The following is a 23659-nucleotide window of genomic DNA, read 5'->3' as shown; positions in this document are numbered from 1 at the left end:
TAATGTTTTTTTCACAAAATCTAATTTACTTTCGTAAACTATGTGTCAGATCAAAATCAGATTAACAAATTCAAAAGGAATGAGTAATAAATAGCTCATACAATGACATATTTATTATTTAACTAAATAATAAATATGTAACTAAAAATCTTGTTAGCTTTTGGTTGAAAGCTAATAAGATAGTTACAATGTAACTAAATACTTTATATATATTTGCATTGTGACTTATTATATATTATATATATATTATACATATTATAACTAGCAATTATAATTATTATATATCTTCTGAAGAAAAAAGGCCCCATCTAACTAGTTAAGTTGCATGAAGCTAAACAAAAACTTGAATTTTCAAGCACCAGTCACGTTGGTATAAGAAACTAATTAATTAGGGTTTTTTCGGATTGGTTATTTTAAATTTTCTTTTAAACGTTTAGGTAAATTTAAAAAGCGTTTATAAGCACTTGATTTTAAATAAAAAATAATAAAAATAAGTCAAAAATTATAAATTACTTCAAACAGTTTCCTAGATCAAATTGAAACATACATGGTTGGGCGAAGTGTGCAAACAATGAATTTTTGGTGCCATTGAGTTTAAGAGTTTTTGCACGGTTACCATTTTAGAGAAACATCGGATATGTGGTGTTTGAAGTTCAGACATAGAAATGCTTGAACTTAACATATACATAGAAGAAGTTCAATCCTTTTTGTCTGATTTCAGCAACTTTTACTTGAAGTTTAGATATTTTTAGCAAAAGTTTATTTATTTTTGTCTGGACTTCAGTCATGTAAAACTTTAAAATCGTATATCTAAACTCGTATCGAAATAGGTAGACTTGCAAAATTTCAAACCATTTGGTACCACTTAAATAGTGTATTCAATTGAGATACCAATGAATTTTGGAATTTTTACTGGATAAAGTCAGATTGAGTCCATTTATTTCTTGGTTTGATAGATGCTGGTGTACGTCGACATAATTTACGGGCCGGGAAACAGTGGGCCTATTGGGCTTATGTGGGTTCCGTTATAGTTGACATTTGTGTATATCTTCTTAATTGCAAACTCTATGGTCCCTTTCGTAGTGTCAATAACCGGTGCCATAACAGAGGTATTTTTAATTCAATCAATCATATTAAAGTATTGTAGGAGAAATCTGGTGACAACACTTGGAATAATAGTACCAATTATTTTATTTTTTGTTCTTGTTCATATTTGGTTTATATTGACTTGAACGGCGATAATTCAGGCACAAATATTTGAAGAATATGAACTTGTATTACAGCTAAGTTTCTATTTACATTGTTTAGGAAACCAAACTTTCTTGAAAATTTACAAAGTGTAAAAAATAGGTACAAGAAGATTTAGGAAAAATTAGATTCAGTGTCTCACTCATATTTACATCAAAAAAGCAATATGATGTGAAAGATGGCTTTTAGGAATTAATATATTGGCCTCATTATTTGACAATAGGGTCGAGCTTGAAATAGACATAAAAAGAAATCTCAGGCATGCACGACAAACTTTTTGGGCTAAAATTCGAACACCGTTCATATACAACACCAATATGAATTTCAATTATAGTAGAATAAGTAAGTATAAGATTATGTTTTTAGAAGGATCAATCCTAGTATATTGTGTAATTGTTGAATTCTATGATGTTGAATTCAAAAAACATTAGTTATGGTAATCCTGCTACTAAGAAAAAATATGCTTGACACGTTCAATTGAGTGAAAATTTGAATTAAAACATGCTATTTGAAATCTAATGGTGTTTTTCGTAGCAATTCGTTCTTTTATTCTTTTAAAAAAACAGGAAAAACTTTCTTAGAAGTGAAAAATGAAAGTAGTACATTTGTAGATATAGTAAAAGATTACATGGTCAATATATAAGATGCACCATAAACAATAAAGTAGTGTTTCCATATACATTAACAAAGGATAATCAATTAAACATCTTTTTTTAAAAAAATATTATATAATATATATTAAGAAATATTAAATTTGTTAATATAAAAATATTAATTTTTCACACATTAAATTTTACTGAAAAATTAGAACTTCTTCATTAAACCAAACAATAGATGAGTGGTGTGAACATTTGCAGCGGCTGTGAGGATTGCTTGGACAATTAAGTGATAAAGCTCTGTCCAATCAAAACATAAAATAAATAAAAAGATAGAGCTTGTAACATTATGCTAGGCGTACCTTTTTTTAAATATTCTTATTCATTGTGAGACAACGACGGTACTGTAGAATAAGACTTAGCTATCTTATATTTTGGAGTTTCTAAAATTATTCTTGAAAAAACGTTGGTACTATGATTTATACCATAATAGATCAAAAAACAAACCTTACGCGTATGTTGAGGGTGTAAAGTAGATGAGTTGAATTGAATTTAAATGTCTAAAATAGATTGAAGTTAATGAATGAATACGTCATTGATGCGTTCAAAAGTTACTTATGTTGAAATGAGTTGGGCTAAAATATGAGTCATAACTCAACCCTTCAATTTCTTAGTTCTGACTAAGTTTTACTTTCTTTATTTATCTTTTTTTAAGTATAAATTTAATGAATGAATACGTCATTGATGTGTTCAAAAGTTACTTATGTTGAAATGAGCTAGGCCAAAATATGAGTCATACCTCAACCTTTCAATTTCTTAGTTTCTTACTGAGTTTTAATTTCTTTGTTTATCTTTTTTTTGTATAAATTTTTGAGTTACTAATAAAATTATAATAATAACATATCAAATAAAAAAAAGAATTGAAAATCTTTTGACAGGATTTTATAAGTCAACTAAAGCTACTTATCAACAGTTTCATAATACAATTTATCTAATGCAAGATCATTTTTTTTTTAAAAAAAAAAGGTTGAATTTGGGTCATAATATAATAATTAAAAAAGTCCCCATTTCAACTCAAATGAAATCAAATTCCACCTTGGCATATACTAACAATTTCTTAGTTTTCTTTAGAAATCAAATTCCAAGAAAGGACCTTTTGTTTGTCTCCCGCTACTAGTTTAAGTCATTACGTTGAAATATGCTTAAAATATTAGGAAGCTGCCAAATATGTTTTCCACATCAAAATGAATTACAAAATTGTCTCCATTTGAGCCTTCACACTCTTGTTATATTGGCATCCGACTATCAGTTCACACTTGATAAAATACAGTGAAAGATAATCAATTAAATATTTTTAATTAAAAATTATGTTATATATGCTAAAAAAAATTTAAGTGTCCAAAGTAAAAAAAATAAAAATCTATCATATCTATCATATCCTTATCAAAATTTCTTTATTTGTCACCGTGTGAAAGTGCTTATTCATTTTGTTCACTTCGATCTTTTTCGTCTATACGAAAAGTTGCATACGGAGTATTTATGTATTTTATTTCAGTCTATACAGACTACATGAGTGCCACGTCAAAAGATTCTCGATCTTTCATATTTATAAAGAAGAAGAAAAAAAAATCTTTGGAGAATAATTGAAATTTATTGACATATTAAATATCATATGCTTTCGGTTTGTGTTTATCTCCTTCAGTAACGCCACCTATATATATGTGTGTAACTTGTCGCACTTTCTACAATTAGAGAATTACTAAAAAGAAAATAAATAAACGGAAGTTGGAATTACTATCATTTAAAAAAAAATATAAACATAAACATATAATTGTTCATACATCTCCTCGAATATTTCTAATTATCAAAGGAATCAGAAACAAGCTAGTTTTAATTTTGGTAGTCCCAAAATTAGTATCAACTTTTTTCCTTTTCTGTCAAACATACTATAACAAACAGTATGCTACTTTAATATGATTGAATTTAACACCTATTTTCAGGCAAAACATGGCTACGTGTACAAAAGAAAATTAAAACTCCTTTTTTCCGGTACTAGCGGACCATTACATTCCTGAAATTACAGAATTAGAGTTTAATAATTAATTAGTACTCTCTAATTTCTACGTCTCAATTTATGTAAGTTGTACGGTGCATAAGAGTCAAAACACTAAATTTTAATTATGAATTCAGGTAAAATCTCTTTAAATATTTTAAAATAAAATCTATATATTAATTTTACATTACACAAGAATTATTTCAAGCCAATAGCTAACTATACAAAAGAAAAATAAAAAGTTTGAGAAAAGTACGAGTAAAGAAAAATTGTTTTAGCTCCTTAAATAGTTACACCTTCACATAAATTGAGAAAAAGAAAAATATTTAAGTAATAGTTTAGATCTTTACTATTATTTGTCCTATTTAATTTGACAATGAATTTATGAAAGTAAAAAAAAAAAATCTTATAATTTTAAATTAATGATATGATAAATATATCAAAATGTTATGATTTTAAATATTCGTACCAAAAATTAAAATTTAAAAGTTGTCTAAAAGCAAAAAACTAACAATAATATTTTTGGAATAGGTACAAAAAAATGATGAGTTTAGAGAGAAGGGGGCATGGGAGGAGCGGCCAAAATTGAATTGATTAATGTGAGCATGGCTATACGTGGAGGATGACCTGTTGACGCAACGGGGTACGTAAGTCACACAAGCCACATCCATTTGCCTGGCCAATTAATATAAAAACTTACATATAATAATGATCAAAGAAATAGTCAAACGAAGTTAATTAGTACACTCCAAAATCCAAAGTAGCTAAGCTCACTCCATTCTTGATAAACACTGATCAACACGTATAGACAAAAGATTTAATTAGTAATATAAATTGACCATGTAGAAACTTCTTTATGTTATTAAGTAATTTTATTTATAATAACTATCTTGTAAATGATGATTTAATTGCATACAAATTAGTGTGAATACTAACTTACCTCATATGTAACGGATGAATTCAACTTCTTTCACGATCTTCTTATATTAGTGCAATATTCAGCTTTAACTCACACGTGGCTGCCAATTAATTATTATTATTATTATTTGGATTACTTTATTTTATTGTTGTTTATCTTCAATATGACATCAATTTTTGAGAAATAGCAAAAAAAATAAAAATGTATTGTTTGGACATTGCAAAAGTGTCTTGTAAGAACTTGTTTTAAGGAGTTCATCATGTGATCGGACAATGATACACACATGATTTTCACTGCTTTTTTTTAGACAAATACTGCTTAGATTAAACCTAAAATCTATCCATCCTTTTCAAGAAATGAACTTTTTCTTTTTTAATTGAACGAAATAATTTTGTTCTTTTTTTTAATCCAAGAAATGATTTCATTTATCAGTGTGAATATGATGACTTGTGTTTCCTGGATTTGGGAGGGAACACTAAGAAGAAGACAATTTCTATGTTTCCACTTATAAGTTACAAAATTTTCATGTCTGATACTAGCAAGTCAAAACTTTAAAAAGGGAAGATAAAGAAAGCAACCTCGACTCTATCCTATATATTATCAAATTGAATAACATGTTTAACCAGACGTTTCAAGTTTACGTATTTCTAATATAAAATTATTTTTATTAAAAGTGTTTTGTGCTTATGTGAGATTTTAAAACACAAATTCAAATTTATTTAAATCCTAATAAAAATATTGAATATCAGACATCAATAAAAAAAAATGCAATTAATCATCATTATTGTGGTTAGTTTAATGTTTTTGGGGCCACCTAAACATTTTCTTGAAGGGGGCTGGTCCTGGAGAAGAAAATTTGCCACCTCACCATATAAAATGAGTATTCCTGTCCGGGCCGGACCGGGTTGTATAGTGCCCCGAAGTGTAATAATAGGACAAGAAAAGGGTTTGTCGGACTTTTCATCAGTACCAATTTGTCTTGTAGCATATCTTGCTGACATATTTCCTCTTTGACTTTTTCAATATATCCTTTATTATAAACTAAATTAGACAAAATTATTTTTTCTCTTTTTAGTAAAACTATCGGCAGAAATATTTTTATATCATCAAAGTCATTTTTATATAGGGAAAAAGAGAAAATATATTCCGAACTATTATAAATGGTATGCAGATATTCTCCGTCATACTTTTGGGACATTGGTGCCCTTGCCGTCCAAAAACTAGAGTATATCTGTCCTTCACCGTGGTGCAATCTTATCCATCGATATGATATTTAATAAATTCGGTAGATAAGATTGTGACACGTGTATATCCGTCAGTATAAAGGGTATATATGCTCTAGTTTTTTGACGGAAGGGGCAACAATGTCTCTAAAGTATGACGGAGGGTACCTGCATATCATTTACGATAGCATATACTTTTTTCTACGTTTCAATTTATTTTTAAAATTCATATTTTTTTTTCCTTTTGAGAAATATTTTAAATTCAGATTTGAACATGGCGTGTTTAAAACCTACAAAGTTAAAAGATATTTTGGTACAATTGACATAACTATAATTAAAGATCACAAGATTGTACACTTCATTATAAAAGGCCTGTGTGTGGGGTGGGGTGGTGGGGGGGAGGTTGCTTGCACCAATTCATGAAGAAACAGTAGAAGTCATGAAAGCAAGAACCATGTGAAGGTCTGGACATGAAGAAACATTTTCCTAAATTTAGGTTTAAGCAAACAAATAAAATGTCAAAATAATGTCGACCAAGTCTAAAATTAGTGAATCTTTTCAAACCTGACCGAATGCGTCTAGAAAAAAATTAAACAATTGGGCAGACTTAAGACTGATGCTTTCTTGCTCCCATTTTGTATTAAGTCAAATTTCCGATCTTTGTCATGACAATCCATTTATATTAATATAATATATTTATAAATAAATTGTACTTTAACAAGTTGAATTAATTTTAATTAACTCTACAGGGAAGCTCTGATTTGCATGGATGTTAAACAAACAATTAATTTATATTAAGCTATTGGAACTTGAGGATTAATAATTTAACTCGATGCTCTTATTGTGAAATAAAATAAAATAAAAATCTTATCGTGTTTCTGTCAACAAAATATAAAAATCATTTCTATCGAATTAAATGAGAGGTGCAAGTGGCATTCAGAGAAATAACTTGATTTAAAAACATACAAATGGAGAACTTAAGAATTTGTAGAACTATTTATGTGTTTCATTGAAGGGTGACTAATCACTAATGAATAAGATGGATGTAATTACTTCACTGTCATTGTAAGCAAATCTAGAAACTCCTCTAAGATGATTAAACCAACCAGTTTCTTTTCCTAAATTAATTCGATTCCCTGTGCCTTTCAACTTGATTAAAGAAAATAGACATTGTTATGTAATTTAACCAATGGTTTATTTGGTCCTAAAGATGATTACACGTTAGAATTCGTATACATACATAATTGTATGGATGATGAAATATTTAAGACCATAGTGAGAAAAAAAGAAGTTAAATTTAAATAGAAATGTTGAAAAGGGGAAACTAAAACCACGCGGTTTTGTGAAGCAGACAAAAGGATTAACAAAGAGTATTCTTTACGTCTCAATTTAGATAAAACTGTTCGATTAGTCATAAATATTTGTGTGATTATAAATTATTGAAATGAAATTGTTATAAAAAGGATAAGAGCGTTACGTAAATTGTTAAAGAAACAGCTAACTTTTGCAAGCAATGAGTAAATGCTCATTGCTGTCTGGTTTTGACTCTTTTGGGGAATACACCTATTTTACCACCACTTCATCTTTGGTCAGCTTAAAGACTCATTCTCTTCTCTCTCGTAAACAAATTGTGTATATATATACACAAGGACCCCCACAACTTTGCTATACTCTTGAACAAAACTTCCTACAAAGAGAGTAAAGCAATACATAAAAACTAAAGATACATCCTTTTACTTCCATTGATCTTCAAGTCATAAAAAGAAAAAGATCCTTTTGTTCTTAGATATCGATCGTGTAGCTAGAATGGGAAGACCACCTTGCTGTGATAAAATTGGGGTGAAAAAAGGACCATGGACACCAGAAGAAGATATCATCTTGGTTTCATACATTCAACAACATGGTCCTGGTAACTGGAGAGCTGTTCCCAGTAATACTGGTAATTAATTAAACTTTATTTTTCCTTGTCATTAAATGTGGACACACCGCTTTGAAATATCAATCGATCTGTTTTACTCACAGCCGTTCATTTTTTTTTTTGTTCAGGTTTGCTTAGATGCAGCAAAAGCTGTAGGCTCAGATGGACTAATTATCTCCGGCCCGGAATTAAACGTGGAAACTTCACTGAACATGAAGAAAAAATGATTATCCATCTCCAAGCTCTTCTAGGCAACAGGTACCATGCTAAATTTTATTATTAGATCCAATTTTTATATGTTGTTAATGGCAATAAAAAATTAGGGCTAGATCTCGTGTTTTTTCAAAAAAGGGAAATAAAAGTTTAGATAGTCAATCTCGTGTTCTTTTTGTGTCTAAAACTTTTTTTTTAATATTTGTTTTTTTGTGTAGATGGGCTGCGATTGCTTCGTATCTCCCACAAAGGACGGATAACGATATAAAAAACTACTGGAATACTCATCTGAGGAAAAAGTTGAAGAAACTTCAAGGGAATGATGAGAATAGTACTCAAGAAGGAACAACCTCATCATCATCTCAATCAAATTTCTCAAAGGGACAGTGGGAGAGGAGGCTTCAAACAGATATCCACATGGCTAGAAAAGCCCTTTGTGAGGCTTTATCACTTGACAAATCCGACTCATCTGCTAATCCAATTACCCCAATTCCTGCTCACCAACCCGTTACAGGATCCAGCTCTTATGCATCCAGTGCGGAAAACATTTCCAGGTTACTTCAAAATTGGATGAAGGATTCCCCCAAATCATCTGAATTAAGTCGATCAAATTCTGAGACAACTCAAAGCTCGTTGAATAACCCGTCAATTGGGTCAGGGTCGAGTCCTAGTGAAGGTACCATAAGTGCTGCAACACCTGAGGGATTTGACTCATTTTTTAGCCAAGGTAATGCTTTCACACCTGAAATTTTTCAGGTGGAAAGCAAGCCAAATTTTCCGAATGTGAATTCAGAAAATGGTTTTTTGTTTCAAGCGGAGAGCAAGCCAAGTTTGGAAGAGTCACAAGTCCCGTTAACTTTGCTAGAGAAGTGGCTATTTGATGATGCTATTAATGCACCAGCACAAGAAGAAGAGCTTATGGGAATGGGTTTGGGTGAATCTGCTGACTTTTTTTGAAGAAATATTTACTAGTAAATGACAGCAGCTCTAGTAAATATTTCTTCAGAAAAAACATAGCAGTTCAAATTTGGGGTTTTCTTTAATCCCTCTTTTTAATGTTTGTTACTTGTTAATTAGAGCTATGTAATTTAGTTTAATAGGTTTACTTTACTTAGTAGCTAGCCTGAGCAAAAATTCTAAAATTTGCAAGAGCAAAGAAAAGTGTATATTACAAGTAATCTTAAATATATGCATATGTAGTGAATAGTTTATAGTAGTACTAGTAATACTCGTAATATTTACCAGACTCTTTAGATTCTATAAGAGCTTCACCTGTTTGTACTATGTGCTCAAATATTTTATTGAGTAAATGAAAGTTATTAGATGGAGTTTGACTTGAGATGTTCCTTTTAACACGAGTTCCAACAGCGTAGTAATGGAGTTTGACTTTCTTACACTTACATACAGTACAAGACTTTGATTAATCAATATGCATGTTTTGTAAGTTACACCAATTCATGGTCGCAATAGTATAAACTTTTTAGTGATTTAATGATATAACTTTCTTTACGCAATATATTACTCCCTAAACTTATAATCATGAACTGTATTAGTATTGTAATTACTCGGAAAAATTAACTTTGTCAAGTGCACTAATTTGTTTGTTTTTTGGCTGTTGACATGATTATTTAGTCGGTACTTTTGAGTGCGCACAATATAAAACTTCTATATAATAACCCCATAAATCAGATGCTCAACTATCTTGGTCGCCCGCATCGGTATCAAGCTAAGTGCACTAGTTATAGCACACACTTGTTTCATTGTTTTATTTTTTTTTACAAGTAGTGGCTATTAATTGTTGCCTGCAACTCTTTAAATTTAAGGTACCTTGAATCTAAATGGACGACGAAAGTGACACCCGAGCTCCATGATATGTCCATAACGAGGCCATCTTATCTTCACCGTCTAAGCGACTGCACCGAGGAACTGATTATTGTTTTTGACTTTTTCTATTTTTGAGATAGCAGATCTAAAATTTAAAGTTTATGAATTTCTATTATGATTGCAATTTATAATCAAGTGTTATGTAGAAATTTAGTGACTATCTTAATGTAACTACAAAGTTTGAACGTGGATCCACGTAACCAGGGGCGGAGCCAGCTTGTTCTTAGGGGGGTCATCCGAACCTCCTTTGGAGGAAAATATTACTATATATACATGATTAAAATTATTTTTTAGATATATATAATAGATATTGAACCCCTTCAACTAGTTCGTGTGTTTACTTCTTTAGATTTTAACCCCCCTTATTGAAAATTTTGGCTCCGCCACTGCACGTAACCCATATGTTAGGGCTAGATTTGCACCCCACTAGAGATATGAATGTTTTTGACGAGCTTAGAGCCGCCCTACTACATTGTTAACTTCATTTTTTTTTCTTCATTTAGATTTAGTAGAAGGGAAGTACAATGAGTGTAATGAAAGGGATCAATTACGCATAGCTTAATCTAAAATTAGTTTAAGAGAAAAGATTATATTATTCAAATTAATTATATTAAAGTTTCAATGTGAGACTCTTCTAGGACTAGCCATCTAGAGAAGTAAGCAATTTGATATGGGGGTTCAATAACTCGGAAAATGAGAATTACGATAAGTCCTAGTTCGAATATGAGTATTGCCCAAATTTTAACTTTATCTCGAATATGAGTATTGCCAAAGTCATGCTAAAAAAAATTGGGAAAACTGACAAATATACTCCGAGCTATTGCAAATGGTATGCGGATATCCGATCCGTCATACTTTTGGGACATTAGTGCCCGTGCCGTCCAAAAACTAGAGCATATATGCCCTTCACTCTAACGGAAGACTAAATAGGGACAGATGGCGCAATCTTAGTCGTCGATCTGATATTAATAAATGTCGGGTCAGTGGATAAGATTATGACACGTGTATGTTCATTAGTATAAAGGGTAAATATGCTCGGTAGGGGTATCAATGTTCCAAAAGTATGACGGAGGATATCTATATACCATTTACGATAGTTCGGGGATATATGAAGATATATTTGTACTTTTCCCCAAAAAAAATTATATCAATTCATTAAATCACTAATGTGGAACTCATCAAGTGAATGTGTTACCCATTACCCTATAGCTATTCAAAAATAGTATTGTTAGTACTGTTCATTTTTTTTTCTTTTTCAGCCAACTTATTAAATTCTTGACGGAGTAATTGATTCAATTAGGTTCTAAAAACAAGAAAGGATGAATGGCGCGCTTTGTCCGTACCTATTTAAGACTCCATCAATAATACCTCCTTCTACAGGATCTACATTTCTAGGAAGCTTCCTTCATCAATATTCAATGTACTCTATTTGAAACGTAGGAAATACGATTCTAAATAATAATTTATTGGAAATAACTTTTCTACCTCATGGGAAATTAAGATCTCTTACATTTTATCCTCTTCATACCCACTTGTGGGATCACACTGAATATGTTATTGTCATTATGGGTGATTCTAGAGAACCAGACAAATCAATGGAAGTTTATTTGTAGTGCACCCGTGACCCGTTGATTTGAAATGTACCGAAAATCGAGTAATTTAACATTTATAGCCTATCTCTTGTTGTTGGATCAGAGAGAGATTCAAAATTTGAATTTTATGGATTTAGATTCAGAATTCTATCACATTCTATCTTATTTATTGGATTTGAAAACGCAGCTTTGTGACAAATTAATAGCTCCTTAATTTTTCTTATCATATGAAAATATAGAAAAGGGCCTAAATGAAATGTCTGATTGTGCCTTTTAGTTGGTTAAATGTGAAGAAAAAAAAAAGATTTTAATTATTAGGTTGATTTCGGGAAAACTTTGATTAATTAACTGTCGTACATTGATCATATTCTTAAATACACTACATAGGATCTCCTTTTTAAGTATTGAGTGTAGGAGAGGATGATCACTACTTTATAGTATTACTAGTAGTAACAAGTGTATAACCTTAATAAACATATGCCTAATTGAGAAGCTATAAATGTTGAAAAACTGACACTTCTTGGATTAAACAAAGGTGGTGGTTTGACCTTCTTTCAATTTTAAAATTTGTCAAAAAAATTGCATTGGAAAAACGCAATGGGCTATTAAATGCAAAATATATGGAGGATCTAGTTGACTTTGCTATAGAAGTTACTTCGTCCGTCCATTTCCAGTTGTCATGTTGTGCTTTTTAAATTAATTTTACTCCCTCCGTCTCATTTTATATGTCATTCCTTTTAATAAATAGTTGGTTCATAATACTTGTCATTTCTTAAAATCAATGCATAAATTACCATATTGCTCCTTTTTTTTTACCCTTGTGAGTTATTAGCCTTGAAAATATATATTTGACCAACTTAGAAAAGCTAAGTAAATGATTCATGTTCATTGGTTAAATTAATTAATCAAAATAAATAAATTCATATTCATTGACTGAAATCTTGAGTTCCAAAAAAATTAAATAAGGGTAGAAGGGTAAAGTTACATAATTTCTTAATGCAAGTGCAAACTAAAAAGGTGACATATAAAATAGGACGGAGGGAGTACTAATTTTCAAAGTTAAATTGGATTACATTAATTCGATATTTAAACAAAATATAGATATTCAAAAACTATACGAAAAGTACTATAAATTGTAATTTTTTGTATATCAATATGATGAAAAGATACATCGTAAAATTTTAATCAAGATTCTTATTGTTTGACTCTAAAAAAGGAAACCATGACAACTAAAAATGGACGGAGAAAGCACTACTTCCTTCGGACCAATTTATTTACCACATTTTTTGTTTACATACTTTTTTAAAAATCATATATTTTGACTATTATACTTTTATTAATTAACATTAATCATTTATTGTTAATCTATTTTCAATAAATAAAAATGAAAGATATTTAAACAAACACAACACCAGAGTATGTTTATATGCTCTACATTTTAATTTTCTATGTTAATTAGTCGAAGTTTATTACAAAGGATAAAATAAAAAGAATGTATTCAATTATATCTTGATTTTTAAAAAGACAACTATTTTGAATAAGAACGATAAGTAAAATGGTCCAAAATATAGTTAACGGATAAAATTCACAAATAACCACTCTTTGACTGTCTGGAGTTTTAATTGTACAAGTAAAAAATTTATGACAAAGTAAATTTATGCACAATTTATGCAAACAGATCGATTTGAAAGCGATAAATAGCTCGATTTCTTGTAGTCAACGAAAACTTATAAATAGAGACTGATAAACTTGGAAAACTGTGAATTGGAATATAGAGAAACGACTCAACTCTTTTATGGTAAATAATTGAACTTTTCAGCAAGTTCTTTTCTAGTCAGTTCATTCATTTAATTATATAAATTTTGACCTAATATTTGTATTTTTCATCATATTAATACGAAAAAGGCTTCAATCTATAGTATTTTTCGAACACCTAAATTCAAATTTAATAACCTTAAACTAATGAATGGAGGATTATTCAAAATATTTTTCTTTTTTAATATTGGAGTTTCACCTATAAAAATTAAAACCTTAACACAATTTTTCGGAAACAAGGCCAAAAAGACTCTATTTCTACCCTAATTAACACCCAGTCCACCAACCAAAGACATAACCTTTTTCTCTTGGAAAAGCATAAGCCCCTCATGAATGATAACACCAAATGACAAGGCAATATAATGCATAAGTCACTTTTGAATTGTCAATATGCAGAAAGAATTTATTGAAGGCACAATTTTCCTTATTTTACAGGCTACATATACTAAAGGAGTAATGACCAAAGTGGAAAATAATTTTAAAGATTAAACTTTTCCATAGTTGTCAGATCAGAAAAAAGAAAAAAAAATGCAAGAAGAAATTAAAGAGTAAATGCTGCATGATTCAACATCCAAAGTCCAAAGGAAGCTTCCCTTACAGACAAACATGTATATATATATATTCATAGTTGCAATCATGTGACCCATGTTCTTTCCTAAAATCAAAAACAGCTAAGCATTCCCTCCGTCCCAAAATACTTATCGTCTTTTAAAAAAAAACATTTACCTCAATATTCTTGTTATTTTAGAAATTCAAGACAAATTAATTATTCTGGTGGTAATTATTTTTTGAAGACTACAATCTAATAAAAAGAATGAATGATCATATATATATATATATATATATATATATATATAAGAGTAAATTATTCAAATACCTCTCTTGGTCAGTAGTGGTGGAGCCAGAAATTTCACAAACGATGTCTAGAAATAACACAATAAAAGCTATTTTCAAAAAATAGAACTAGTAAGATTCGAACACTCGAAGACTACCTCATTCCAAAGAGGTTTCTACAATAGTTTGTTATATTAAGGGTGTCCAAAATATATTATTTAATTATTTCGTGTATCATTACTTGTATATACGATATTTTTTTCCCGACGAAGGGTGTCTAATTGGACACCCTGACCACCATGTGGCTATTCCACTGTTAGGTTAGTACTATTTTCTTAAGGATTGTGTAATTGAAAAATATGACAAATATTTTAAAATAGAGAAAGTAATTTTCATAAACATTTTAAAACATATTATCTGTAGGGTTACTATTCATACACACCATACATATGAATTATGATGTATAAAAAACACTGCTATATCATTTATAGCTGTTTGACACTCTCATGTGCGTTCGGACAGATACCTCTTCCCTTTTTTTTCCACCTAAATCTCCCATTTGTAAACCCTTCTTTCTATAATTCATGTGATGAACATTAACAATATTATTTGTTTTATGCGTCTCCATATGTATGCAAATATGTCATTTATTTATAAAGATTGGTCCAATGAGCTTTATTTTATTTATTTAACCATACTCTTTAACATCTTTCTACCAAAAAGAAAAAAACATACTCGAATATTCAGAATCTATTGATCCGGCTAATTTAAATTTGTGTGTTGTAAATATAGGGGTGGAGCTATAGCATGAGAAGTATAGATACGCCAAAAAACCAAATAACTTCGATTCAAATTTTATATATTTATTGTACAAATCATTAATTAAATATGTAAACTTGAGAAGTCATTAACTTTAAATTTGGAATTTTTCTCTATTTGAAAGACCAATTTAAGAGAAAACAATTTCTCCACTATTAGAGTTTAAACGCAATACCTCTGATTAAAAATGAAAAAATCTAATTGATACACCTCTAACCTTGGTAGTGGTCCAATGATATATATAATGGTTTTATCTAATTAATAAACTTGTGGTATTACATTGAGAGGGGTCTATTTTGAATGATATGTTAATTTGATATTCTTTGCCAAGACCACGAGGTACTATTAAAATGCATGGATAAAGAGCCGTCTCTCTTGATAGGTAGTCCTGCTTTCGATATTTAATTGATAGAATAATAAATATAAGTTTTAATGAAAAAAGACAAAAATATTTCAGTATAATTTTATAAGTAAGATTTGAAAAAAGTGAGACGTGCACATATTTTATCCCTATATCTTTGCGGGACAGGAAAGTTATTTTCGGCAGATCCATCATTCAAGAAAATTATTTTTCAAAAAATATTGAAAAATAAATAAGATATTACTAAAATATTATTAGAAATTAAAGCAGTTGCAATCAACCCGTTTTCCTCAAAATAACCAAGTATAAGTATCATGTAAAGAAATCTTGTATGAAAAGTATTTTCTGGCTAGTCCCATCCCATCATCATTTATTAAAGAAGTTAAATAAATGCGATATAAATATGTATTTCTCATAATTGAACCAAATAATGAAGTTTATTGCTTAAATAAATTATTGAAAATAAAGTCTCACAATTATTATCCTGTTATCTAATACAAATACTAACATTATTTTTGCTTTACTGGGAACAGTTGTTCAAAAGATTTGTCTTTCAAAAAACATTATGATATGGAATCTTGAAATATATATATTATAACAAAGTATGCTAAAAAAATATATGTGATGATCATAGAATTTTTAATTTAATTCTTATAATTTTCTTCATACTTACTAGCTAGGGAAGGTTTCGTGTCTATTATTAGTAGAATAAGATTTGACCCTTTTTCCTTATACTGTCCTCTTTTGACAAATTTGACATATATGCATTTGACATCGACTCCTTGTCTCTCCTATTATTTTGTATATCTATTGTAAAAGAAACAAATTTGAATTTGACAGGAGAGATACATGCATGATTATTTAATGTTAAATCTTATCTTAAACATTATATATTCGAAATTGTTGATTGTGTAGAGAGATAAAGAGAGTGACAACAAAGAAGGTTGGTGGATAAAGGTGAGAGAGAAAAGAAGGAATATTGTAGAAAATAGTTAAGAGAGTCTTATTTAAGAGGACTAACAAATTTTATATAAATATTATATGGAAGTTGTTGTTGTATTAAATTTTTTGAGAACTTAATATATATATATATATATATATATATATATTTATATATATATTTCATACATAAAATTGTGACTGAAATTCTAAATCTTGAGAGAGATGTACATATTTATATGGATTTTATACATTCATACACTAAAATTGTGAAGCAAAATTCTAAGTCTCGGGAGTTATACATATTTCATACCATTTTTATACAATTTTCATTTGAAAAGCTCTCAAAAAAAAAAAAAAACAGTTCGTTTGAAGTGCAAAAATTAATAGACATTTGAAAGATAAATCATGCAATTAAGCGGTTTCATTATGGGCCCTCCATTTTCCGCGGATCACAAGACTGAAATTCTAAATCTTGAGAGAGATGTACATATTTATATGGATTTTATACATTCATACACTAAAATTGTGAAGCAAAGTTCTAAGTCTCGCTGGAGATATACATATTTCATACCATTTTTACACAATTTTCATTTGAAAAACTCTCAAAAAAAAAAAACAGTTCTTTTGAAGTGCAAAAATTAATAGACATTTGAAAGATAAATCATGCAATTAAGTGGTTTCATTATGGGCCCTCCATTTTCCGCGGATCACAAGGGCCCATAATTCTACTGGCAAGGAAATTATGGGCTGCTAGCTTTTTTCCTTCATTTTTTGGGCCCTAACAGATGATCCAGCAATCCCTATCAACAATTCTAATTCAAATTCGATTAGTACACTTATACTTTATTATCAAGTCTGGAAAAGGCATGTTTTTCTTGAAGACAATGCCAAACAATTAAAAAATATTCTTTAAATTGGAGGCTAAAATATGTGAAGAATTTTTAGTAATATCATTTTAAAGAGATTTTCTGTATAGTGATTATACATTGAATATATCCTATGTGACATTGTAACAAATAATTTGCCGTCATTTGCAAAGAAACATTAAGTTTTTGTTGACAGAATGTTCTCAATTTCACATATATATAATAAAGTAATTATTTTAGTTTAGGCAAATTATATAAATTTCGTTACTTTAGATTCTAAGTATTAGGATTCACGTAGTTTGTAATAGTATTTTCTATATCATATTTTGACCGCGAGATACACTAGTTATTATTTTAATTAAATAGGTGTAACTTATTTCCTTAATTGAAGCCCAAACTGATTTACAAGATCCTTGCATTTCAATTCTAACAAGTTTTTCTAAAATAATGAAATCATAAACTAAAGTAATTTTATAAGTAAAAATTAGGCAAATCACATATTATAAGAAGGAAATTACTTCCTATCCCTACTCTTTCATTAATTACCAAAAATCCCTTTTTTAGTGTCTTTCGGATACATAATATAGCAGCGCGGATACTTTAATTAATAAAGGGCGGATACTTAAATTATTAAGTTGTTGGCACGGATACTTTAATTAATAACGGACGGATACTTAAATTAACGGGCGGATGCATAATATAGCAGCGCGGATACTTTAATTAATAACGGGCGGATACTTAAACTAATAAAGTATCCGGTTAAGTTGAATTGGGGGAAAATAAGGGATTTTTGTATTTTAGTAAAAGAGTAGGGAAATATTGAGAATAGGTAAAGTAATGTTGTGTACTTAAGTAATTTGTCCATTTTATAATCATAAACTTCATCTTCTTCATTAGTTTCTTCTTTGGTAGTAAAGCTGAGATACATGTATTATTAAAGGCGAAATATGTATATACATCAGTTTTAAAAGTGAGATACACGACTTATTAATTTGAATTAAAGGCGAGATACGTGTATCCAACAATTTTAAAAGATTTAATTGTGCATCTGTTCTGTCCTAAACTTCATCATTTCCTTTTTTAATAGTAAAGACGAGATATCCAAAGCCACGAGAAACTTCAACTCCGGTGTCCCCAAAGTCACCGTGGTGTAATGCAACCTACAAAATCCCCAAAAAGTAATTCAAACTATTTCAAGAATCGAAGTGGCAAAACCAAGAAATTGAATTAAAGAGAGGGTTTTGATTTGGTCTTACAATCCAAGAGAGCTGATCCGAAAAGTGGAATCTAATTAACCTTAGAGAAAGTAATTTAAATTGCTAACTTATAATTAATTAAGGTATTTAAATTTTAAGATAATTATTTAATATCATATTTAAGAAATTTCTGTATCTGATTAAATATTTTAAAATATATGGTATGAATATTAAATGTGATATTATGTGTAATTTTTTTAAATTATAGATAAATTAAATATATGTGATAGTAAAATAAGTCTAATTATACAGTTATTGGTGATTCTTACGTGACTTTAGTGATACAAATGTCAAAACAAAAAAAAATCAACAAAATAGTCACATATGTATAATGTATTGATATTATATAAATAATTATATAATATATTAATATTCTATACAGTGTATTATTGTAATATATATGATGTATATACATTGATAAACAATATTAGTAGTTCATCTTTTCTCAATGAGATAATTTCTTTTCTTAATTCCAACTAGAAGAATTATCCTATAAAAATTTCTAAAAATTAGAAATGAGTTATTCTCCATATTTCAAGTTTTTTTATATAATGTTTGTATCTTAAAAAAAAAACAATTTTGACAAAAAAAAGAAGGACAAGCACTTCATTGTGGATGTGAATTCAAGTGAACATCAACCAATCCACGATTGACAAACAAAACAATTAATAAGCAAATAATTGGTCAAAACAATATCATGCACTTCGCTTGCAAGAGTAAGGCCGAAAGGCCATTTTTCGTAATTTAAAGTTCTTGAATTATTTTGTGTAAAGAGTTTTGTTTTAATGGACATTTAGCAAATTATGAAAATTAACTTTCTATATTTAGCAAATCTTTAACTCCTATTTTATCTCACATAATATATATGCATGTCTAAGACCATAAGATGTCAAATGTCTTTTAGACATTATACATGCCTTTGGTATATGACTATTTAATTCAAAAATCTTCTATTTTCTTTTCCTTTCTCTATTGAAAAAAGATTATAAGAATGAGAGGTGTTAAACATTTTATCATCCTAATATCGAACTACCTTCTTATAGTTTCACCACCACCAAAGTTTTGAATGGATTTGTGTGATTTCTCTATGCTTAGGATACTAGAATATCTGACCTATGAAAAACATTATTGGTGTCCATATGTGCTAGTCATTTTTATGCATGTAAATATATGATAAAAAATAAAATATATATAATAAGATGAGAATGGGGGAATTGTAAATGATAAAGAGCACTGCTAATTGGCAAGACAGAATTTTGGCACGAATTGCGCAGACACGGATAAATGACGAAAATGTCCCTTTGGCTCCAAAACCACTTGTATTTCCCTCCAAAAAAGAAAACCACTTGTATGAGACTTTTGTTGGCTGCCAAATGTACAAATGAGACCCATACCTTAACTATTTCATTTTCTTTCATCTTCTTACTCTTTTTCATTCATTTTAAAAAAAATTCCTTCGACTTTGTTTTTTCCTCCTCTACGTTACTTCATTTGTCAGATTTATAAAGAATTTTTAAGACTTGCCCAAAATGTCTAATATGCATATTTTACGGTATTATTTATTTGAGAGAAAAAATAAAGTGAATGTGGCGAGAAAATTTTGAATTAATTTTTGAATGAAATGGAAGAAATTGAAGGTAATGAAATTACAAATAAAAAAATCGTATAATTTTGTGTATTAATTTCTTGAACCTTTTATTTTTCTATACGTATTATATAGAATGATATACACGAAATATGAGAATTTAGATATTTTGTTTTGTGTTTGTTTATAAAAGATTATACATTGATTTTTTAATACAACTTTTTTCATCATATATAAATTTTTTTAAAATTAAAAAAATGTTATAAATATTTTAAAAAAAAAATTCTTTGTTCTATTCATGTATTTCTTTTTATAATAATCAAGTTATTTGCATTTACTTCGTATTTTAATTTATATTTTTATTTTAAGAATGTCAAGAATGAATTTTCATGTTCAAAATAACTTATGTCTTTTTAATTGATTATTTTTATTTAAATCAAGCATCATCAAGACATAGTATATCACAACTAAATTTTTAACTTTTGGTAAAAAAAATAAAATCGTATTCTTAGATAATGCATACATTTTTTGAAGGATCCTATATATAATTAGATCAATTTCTTACACTATCATATATATTCTAATCGACCAAAACCAAATAGAAAAAAAAATAAAAAAATTAAAGTGATAAAAAAAATCGACTTAATTAATTTGACTTAATTTCAACATTTCAAAAATCAAATTAATTTATTTAATAAAAAAATTATCCAAACTAAATCACGGCTAATTCTACTAAAAGTAATTAAATTTCAGCATTTGATAAATAAACTAATTAATACGAAAAATAATAAAATTACAAAAAGAAACGGAAAAGAAGAAGAAGATATGGAATTGGAGAAAAATAATAAAGATATGGAACCTTTTAGCTTCTTCTTTTTAGTGGGACCCAATTTTCACCTGGCAAAATATGAAAGGATCTCATACAAGTATTGTCTGGCACGTAATAAGTGTGCTCGCACATAATAAAAAATTTCTTAAAAGTATTAAAAGTGATTTTACTTTTGAGAGTAATTTAGGTACACGAAATAAATAAATTTATCCAAATACCCTTAACTTTTCACCAAAATTACAAAAAATACCTAATTTTTATTGCTCATGTCAAAAATCTGTCTTGCCAATTATATTTTCCGAATGATAAATTAGTTGGGTGCACGAGGGCAAACGAATGTGGACATTCTTGACCAAGTGGTCAGAAATAAGAAGAAAAAACTCAAGTGCAATTTGACATTACAAAGGATGGTACACAGTCATATCTGGTTTGACGTATTGTCCTTTCCATTGGGCCCTAAACCAAAAGAATCTCAGCAAAAGGACGGCAGGGGATGTTGGATTGAATTGATGTTTAATTCGGCCTTTTTAACAGCTAGCCCTCGTACTATTTACTATATGGCAAACTACGTAAATTTCATTAGTTTAGGTCTTAATTACTAAGATTCTAATAGTTTCAAATATTACTTTCTCTATCATATTTCGTGCGTAAGATACATGAGTTTAAATACGTGAGATACATGTATCTGTCAACTTTTAAAATTGAGATACATATTTCATTTGTTTAAATTAATTAGTTGTACCTGATTTCCTTAATTAGAGGAGTAATTGAGATACGTGTATCATTACTCGCGAGAAGTAATTGTAAACTTCATCTTCTTCTTTAAATCCTTCTTTTGTATCTTAAATTTTATATTTCGGCCTTGAGATATATGTATCATTTTTCGTGAGATACATGTATCCATCGATTTTAAAAGTCGAGATACATGATTTATTACTTTGAATTAAAGGGATGTAACTTATTTCATTAATTGATGAATAATTAGCAGGCCAAACAAATTTACAGGATCCTTGCGTATCAAATATCAACTCTAACAAGTGTTCCTAAAATAACGAAATCATAAATCATAGTAATTCTGTAATTGTACACTTCATCTTCTTCTTCATCAATTCCTTCCTTTGTATCTTAAATTTTCGGCTTGAATGTTGGCGGATGAAGACCTTGCAATGACAAAACCTTAATTTGTAAAAGTTTATAAAATCAAATTTTACACCAATATAAACTTTATCTCAGGTACATGAACGGAATGTAAACCAAGATACATGATAATAATGAAAAATAATAGTAATAATTTCATCTAAAGAAGCTAGTTAATGACTAATTTATAGAAAAGATGTATGGACCATAATGATAATGAATATGAGTTTGTATGATGCTTATTATCACGATTTAGTTAAGGAAGAAAGAGAGATGGGGTGGATGTGAAGTACGTGGGGAGGTGAACATTAGGGTAATGAGAAAATAATTTGAATTGCTAATGTACCATTAATTAAGGAGTTTAAATTTTAAGATAATTATTCAATACGATATTTAAGGGATTTGTGTATCTAATTAATTTTTTTAAATATCTGATTTAAATATTAAAAATGGTATTATATATAATTTTTTTAAACTAAAGGTAAAATATGTATATATGATAGTAAAATATGTCTAGTTAGATAGTTTTTTTTAATTATATTCTATCCCTCTGTCTCATTTTATGTGGCATTCTTTTCCCTTTATAGGTCGTTCCGTCCCATTTTATATATGTATGTGTTGTATTTATGCAATCTGTTCAGTTTCTTCTAATTTCATTTCATTTCAGACACTCGAGTCTCGAAATGCATGTCTAGTCAAAGTTCCTTTTTGTCATTCAATCAAAGGTAAAAAAAATGTTTATTTTTACTTCTTGTTATTTGACTTGGTACATTTTTTAAGTAAATAATTATTAATATATGTTCTTACCACACTATTCTTATTAATTGTTATTTCACTCTTTAAAAATAATTTTAAAAATAGTATTTAATGCTAAGGTGTCAAAAGACAAGTATAAGTGAAAATTTATTTTATAAATAAGTGACAAATAAAAGTGAACTGAGAGACTATAATTTAAGATTGTTTGGATGGTAGTACTTAGTAAGCCCTTTGGAGGGCTGAGGACAAGGGAGAGAGGCGTTATTTCTATTGACGAAGGAAATTCAAGTTAAGGTGAAAATTTGTTAATTATGTCTTGAATTTTTCCTTGTATATTTTAGAAAACTCATCATTCCTATTGCTTTAGTAGACCCTTTGTGTCCGTATAGGATTGGAGAAACTCTCTGCTTTTGATGGAAGGATTAGACCTAGTCGAATCTCAATAAATTTTCTTTATTTGTGATTGTGTGTTGATTAATCCAAGATATTTTCACATCATAATTTAAGGTCGTTTGGGTGGAGGATAAGAGATAAACATTAATGGATAAAATAAGGATCATGTTACCCACGTTTTGTTCAGTTTTCGGTTTCAAATTGCAGTACAACAATTATATTATTGTTTGGAAGAGACGATGGACACAAAAGTTTATTTTGGTCATGGTACTACTAGTATGATCAGTTTTTTGAATTTATCAATATAATCAAATAATTCTATTCGAGGAATTTATCCCTCTTTAAAAATTTCAATTAATTGATAGTAATTTATGATTATTAATCTTGGGATAAAATATCAACATAGCAAATATGTCCTCC

The 23659-nt window shown here is 28.8% G+C and overlaps 2 protein-coding genes across 2 annotated transcripts in view; one reads left to right on the top strand and one right to left on the bottom strand.

Annotated features, from left to right (window-relative positions):
- Nucleotides 1–23659, bottom strand: part of LOC125832220 (NAP1-related protein 2-like) — a 107957-nt gene that overhangs the window by 61091 nt on the left and 23207 nt on the right. The window lies entirely within an intron of this gene.
- On the top strand, nucleotides 7730–9378 carry LOC125832217 (myb-related protein 306-like). Its single transcript, XM_049511366.1, has 3 exons — nucleotides 7730–7978; nucleotides 8086–8215; nucleotides 8389–9378. Exons 1-3 carry the CDS (start codon nucleotides 7846–7848, stop codon nucleotides 9125–9127), a joined length of 1002 nt encoding a protein of 333 aa, XP_049367323.1. The 5' UTR covers nucleotides 7730–7845; the 3' UTR covers nucleotides 9128–9378.

The sequence above is a fragment of the Solanum verrucosum genome, unplaced genomic scaffold, assembly GCF_900185275.1.
Source record: "Solanum verrucosum unplaced genomic scaffold, falcon-dt-bn FXZP01000009.1, whole genome shotgun sequence".
Lineage (NCBI taxonomy): Eukaryota > Viridiplantae > Streptophyta > Magnoliopsida > Solanales > Solanaceae > Solanum > Solanum verrucosum.
The sequence above is the reverse complement of the archived record's forward strand: the minus strand, read 5'-3'. Positions and strand labels throughout refer to the sequence as shown.

Bases quoted from the DNA above. Each gene is read 5' to 3' on its own strand.
- LOC125832217 (XM_049511366.1), top strand. From the start codon at position 7,846: ATGGGAAGACCACCTTGCTGTGATAAAATTGGGGTGAAAAAAGGACCA. The intron at 7,979-8,085 runs GTAATTAATTAA...TTTTTTGTTCAG, and splicing joins AGCTGTTCCCAGTAATACTG to GTTTGCTTAGATGCAGCAAA. The intron at 8,216-8,388 runs GTACCATGCTAA...TTTTTTGTGTAG, and splicing joins CAAGCTCTTCTAGGCAACAG to ATGGGCTGCGATTGCTTCGT.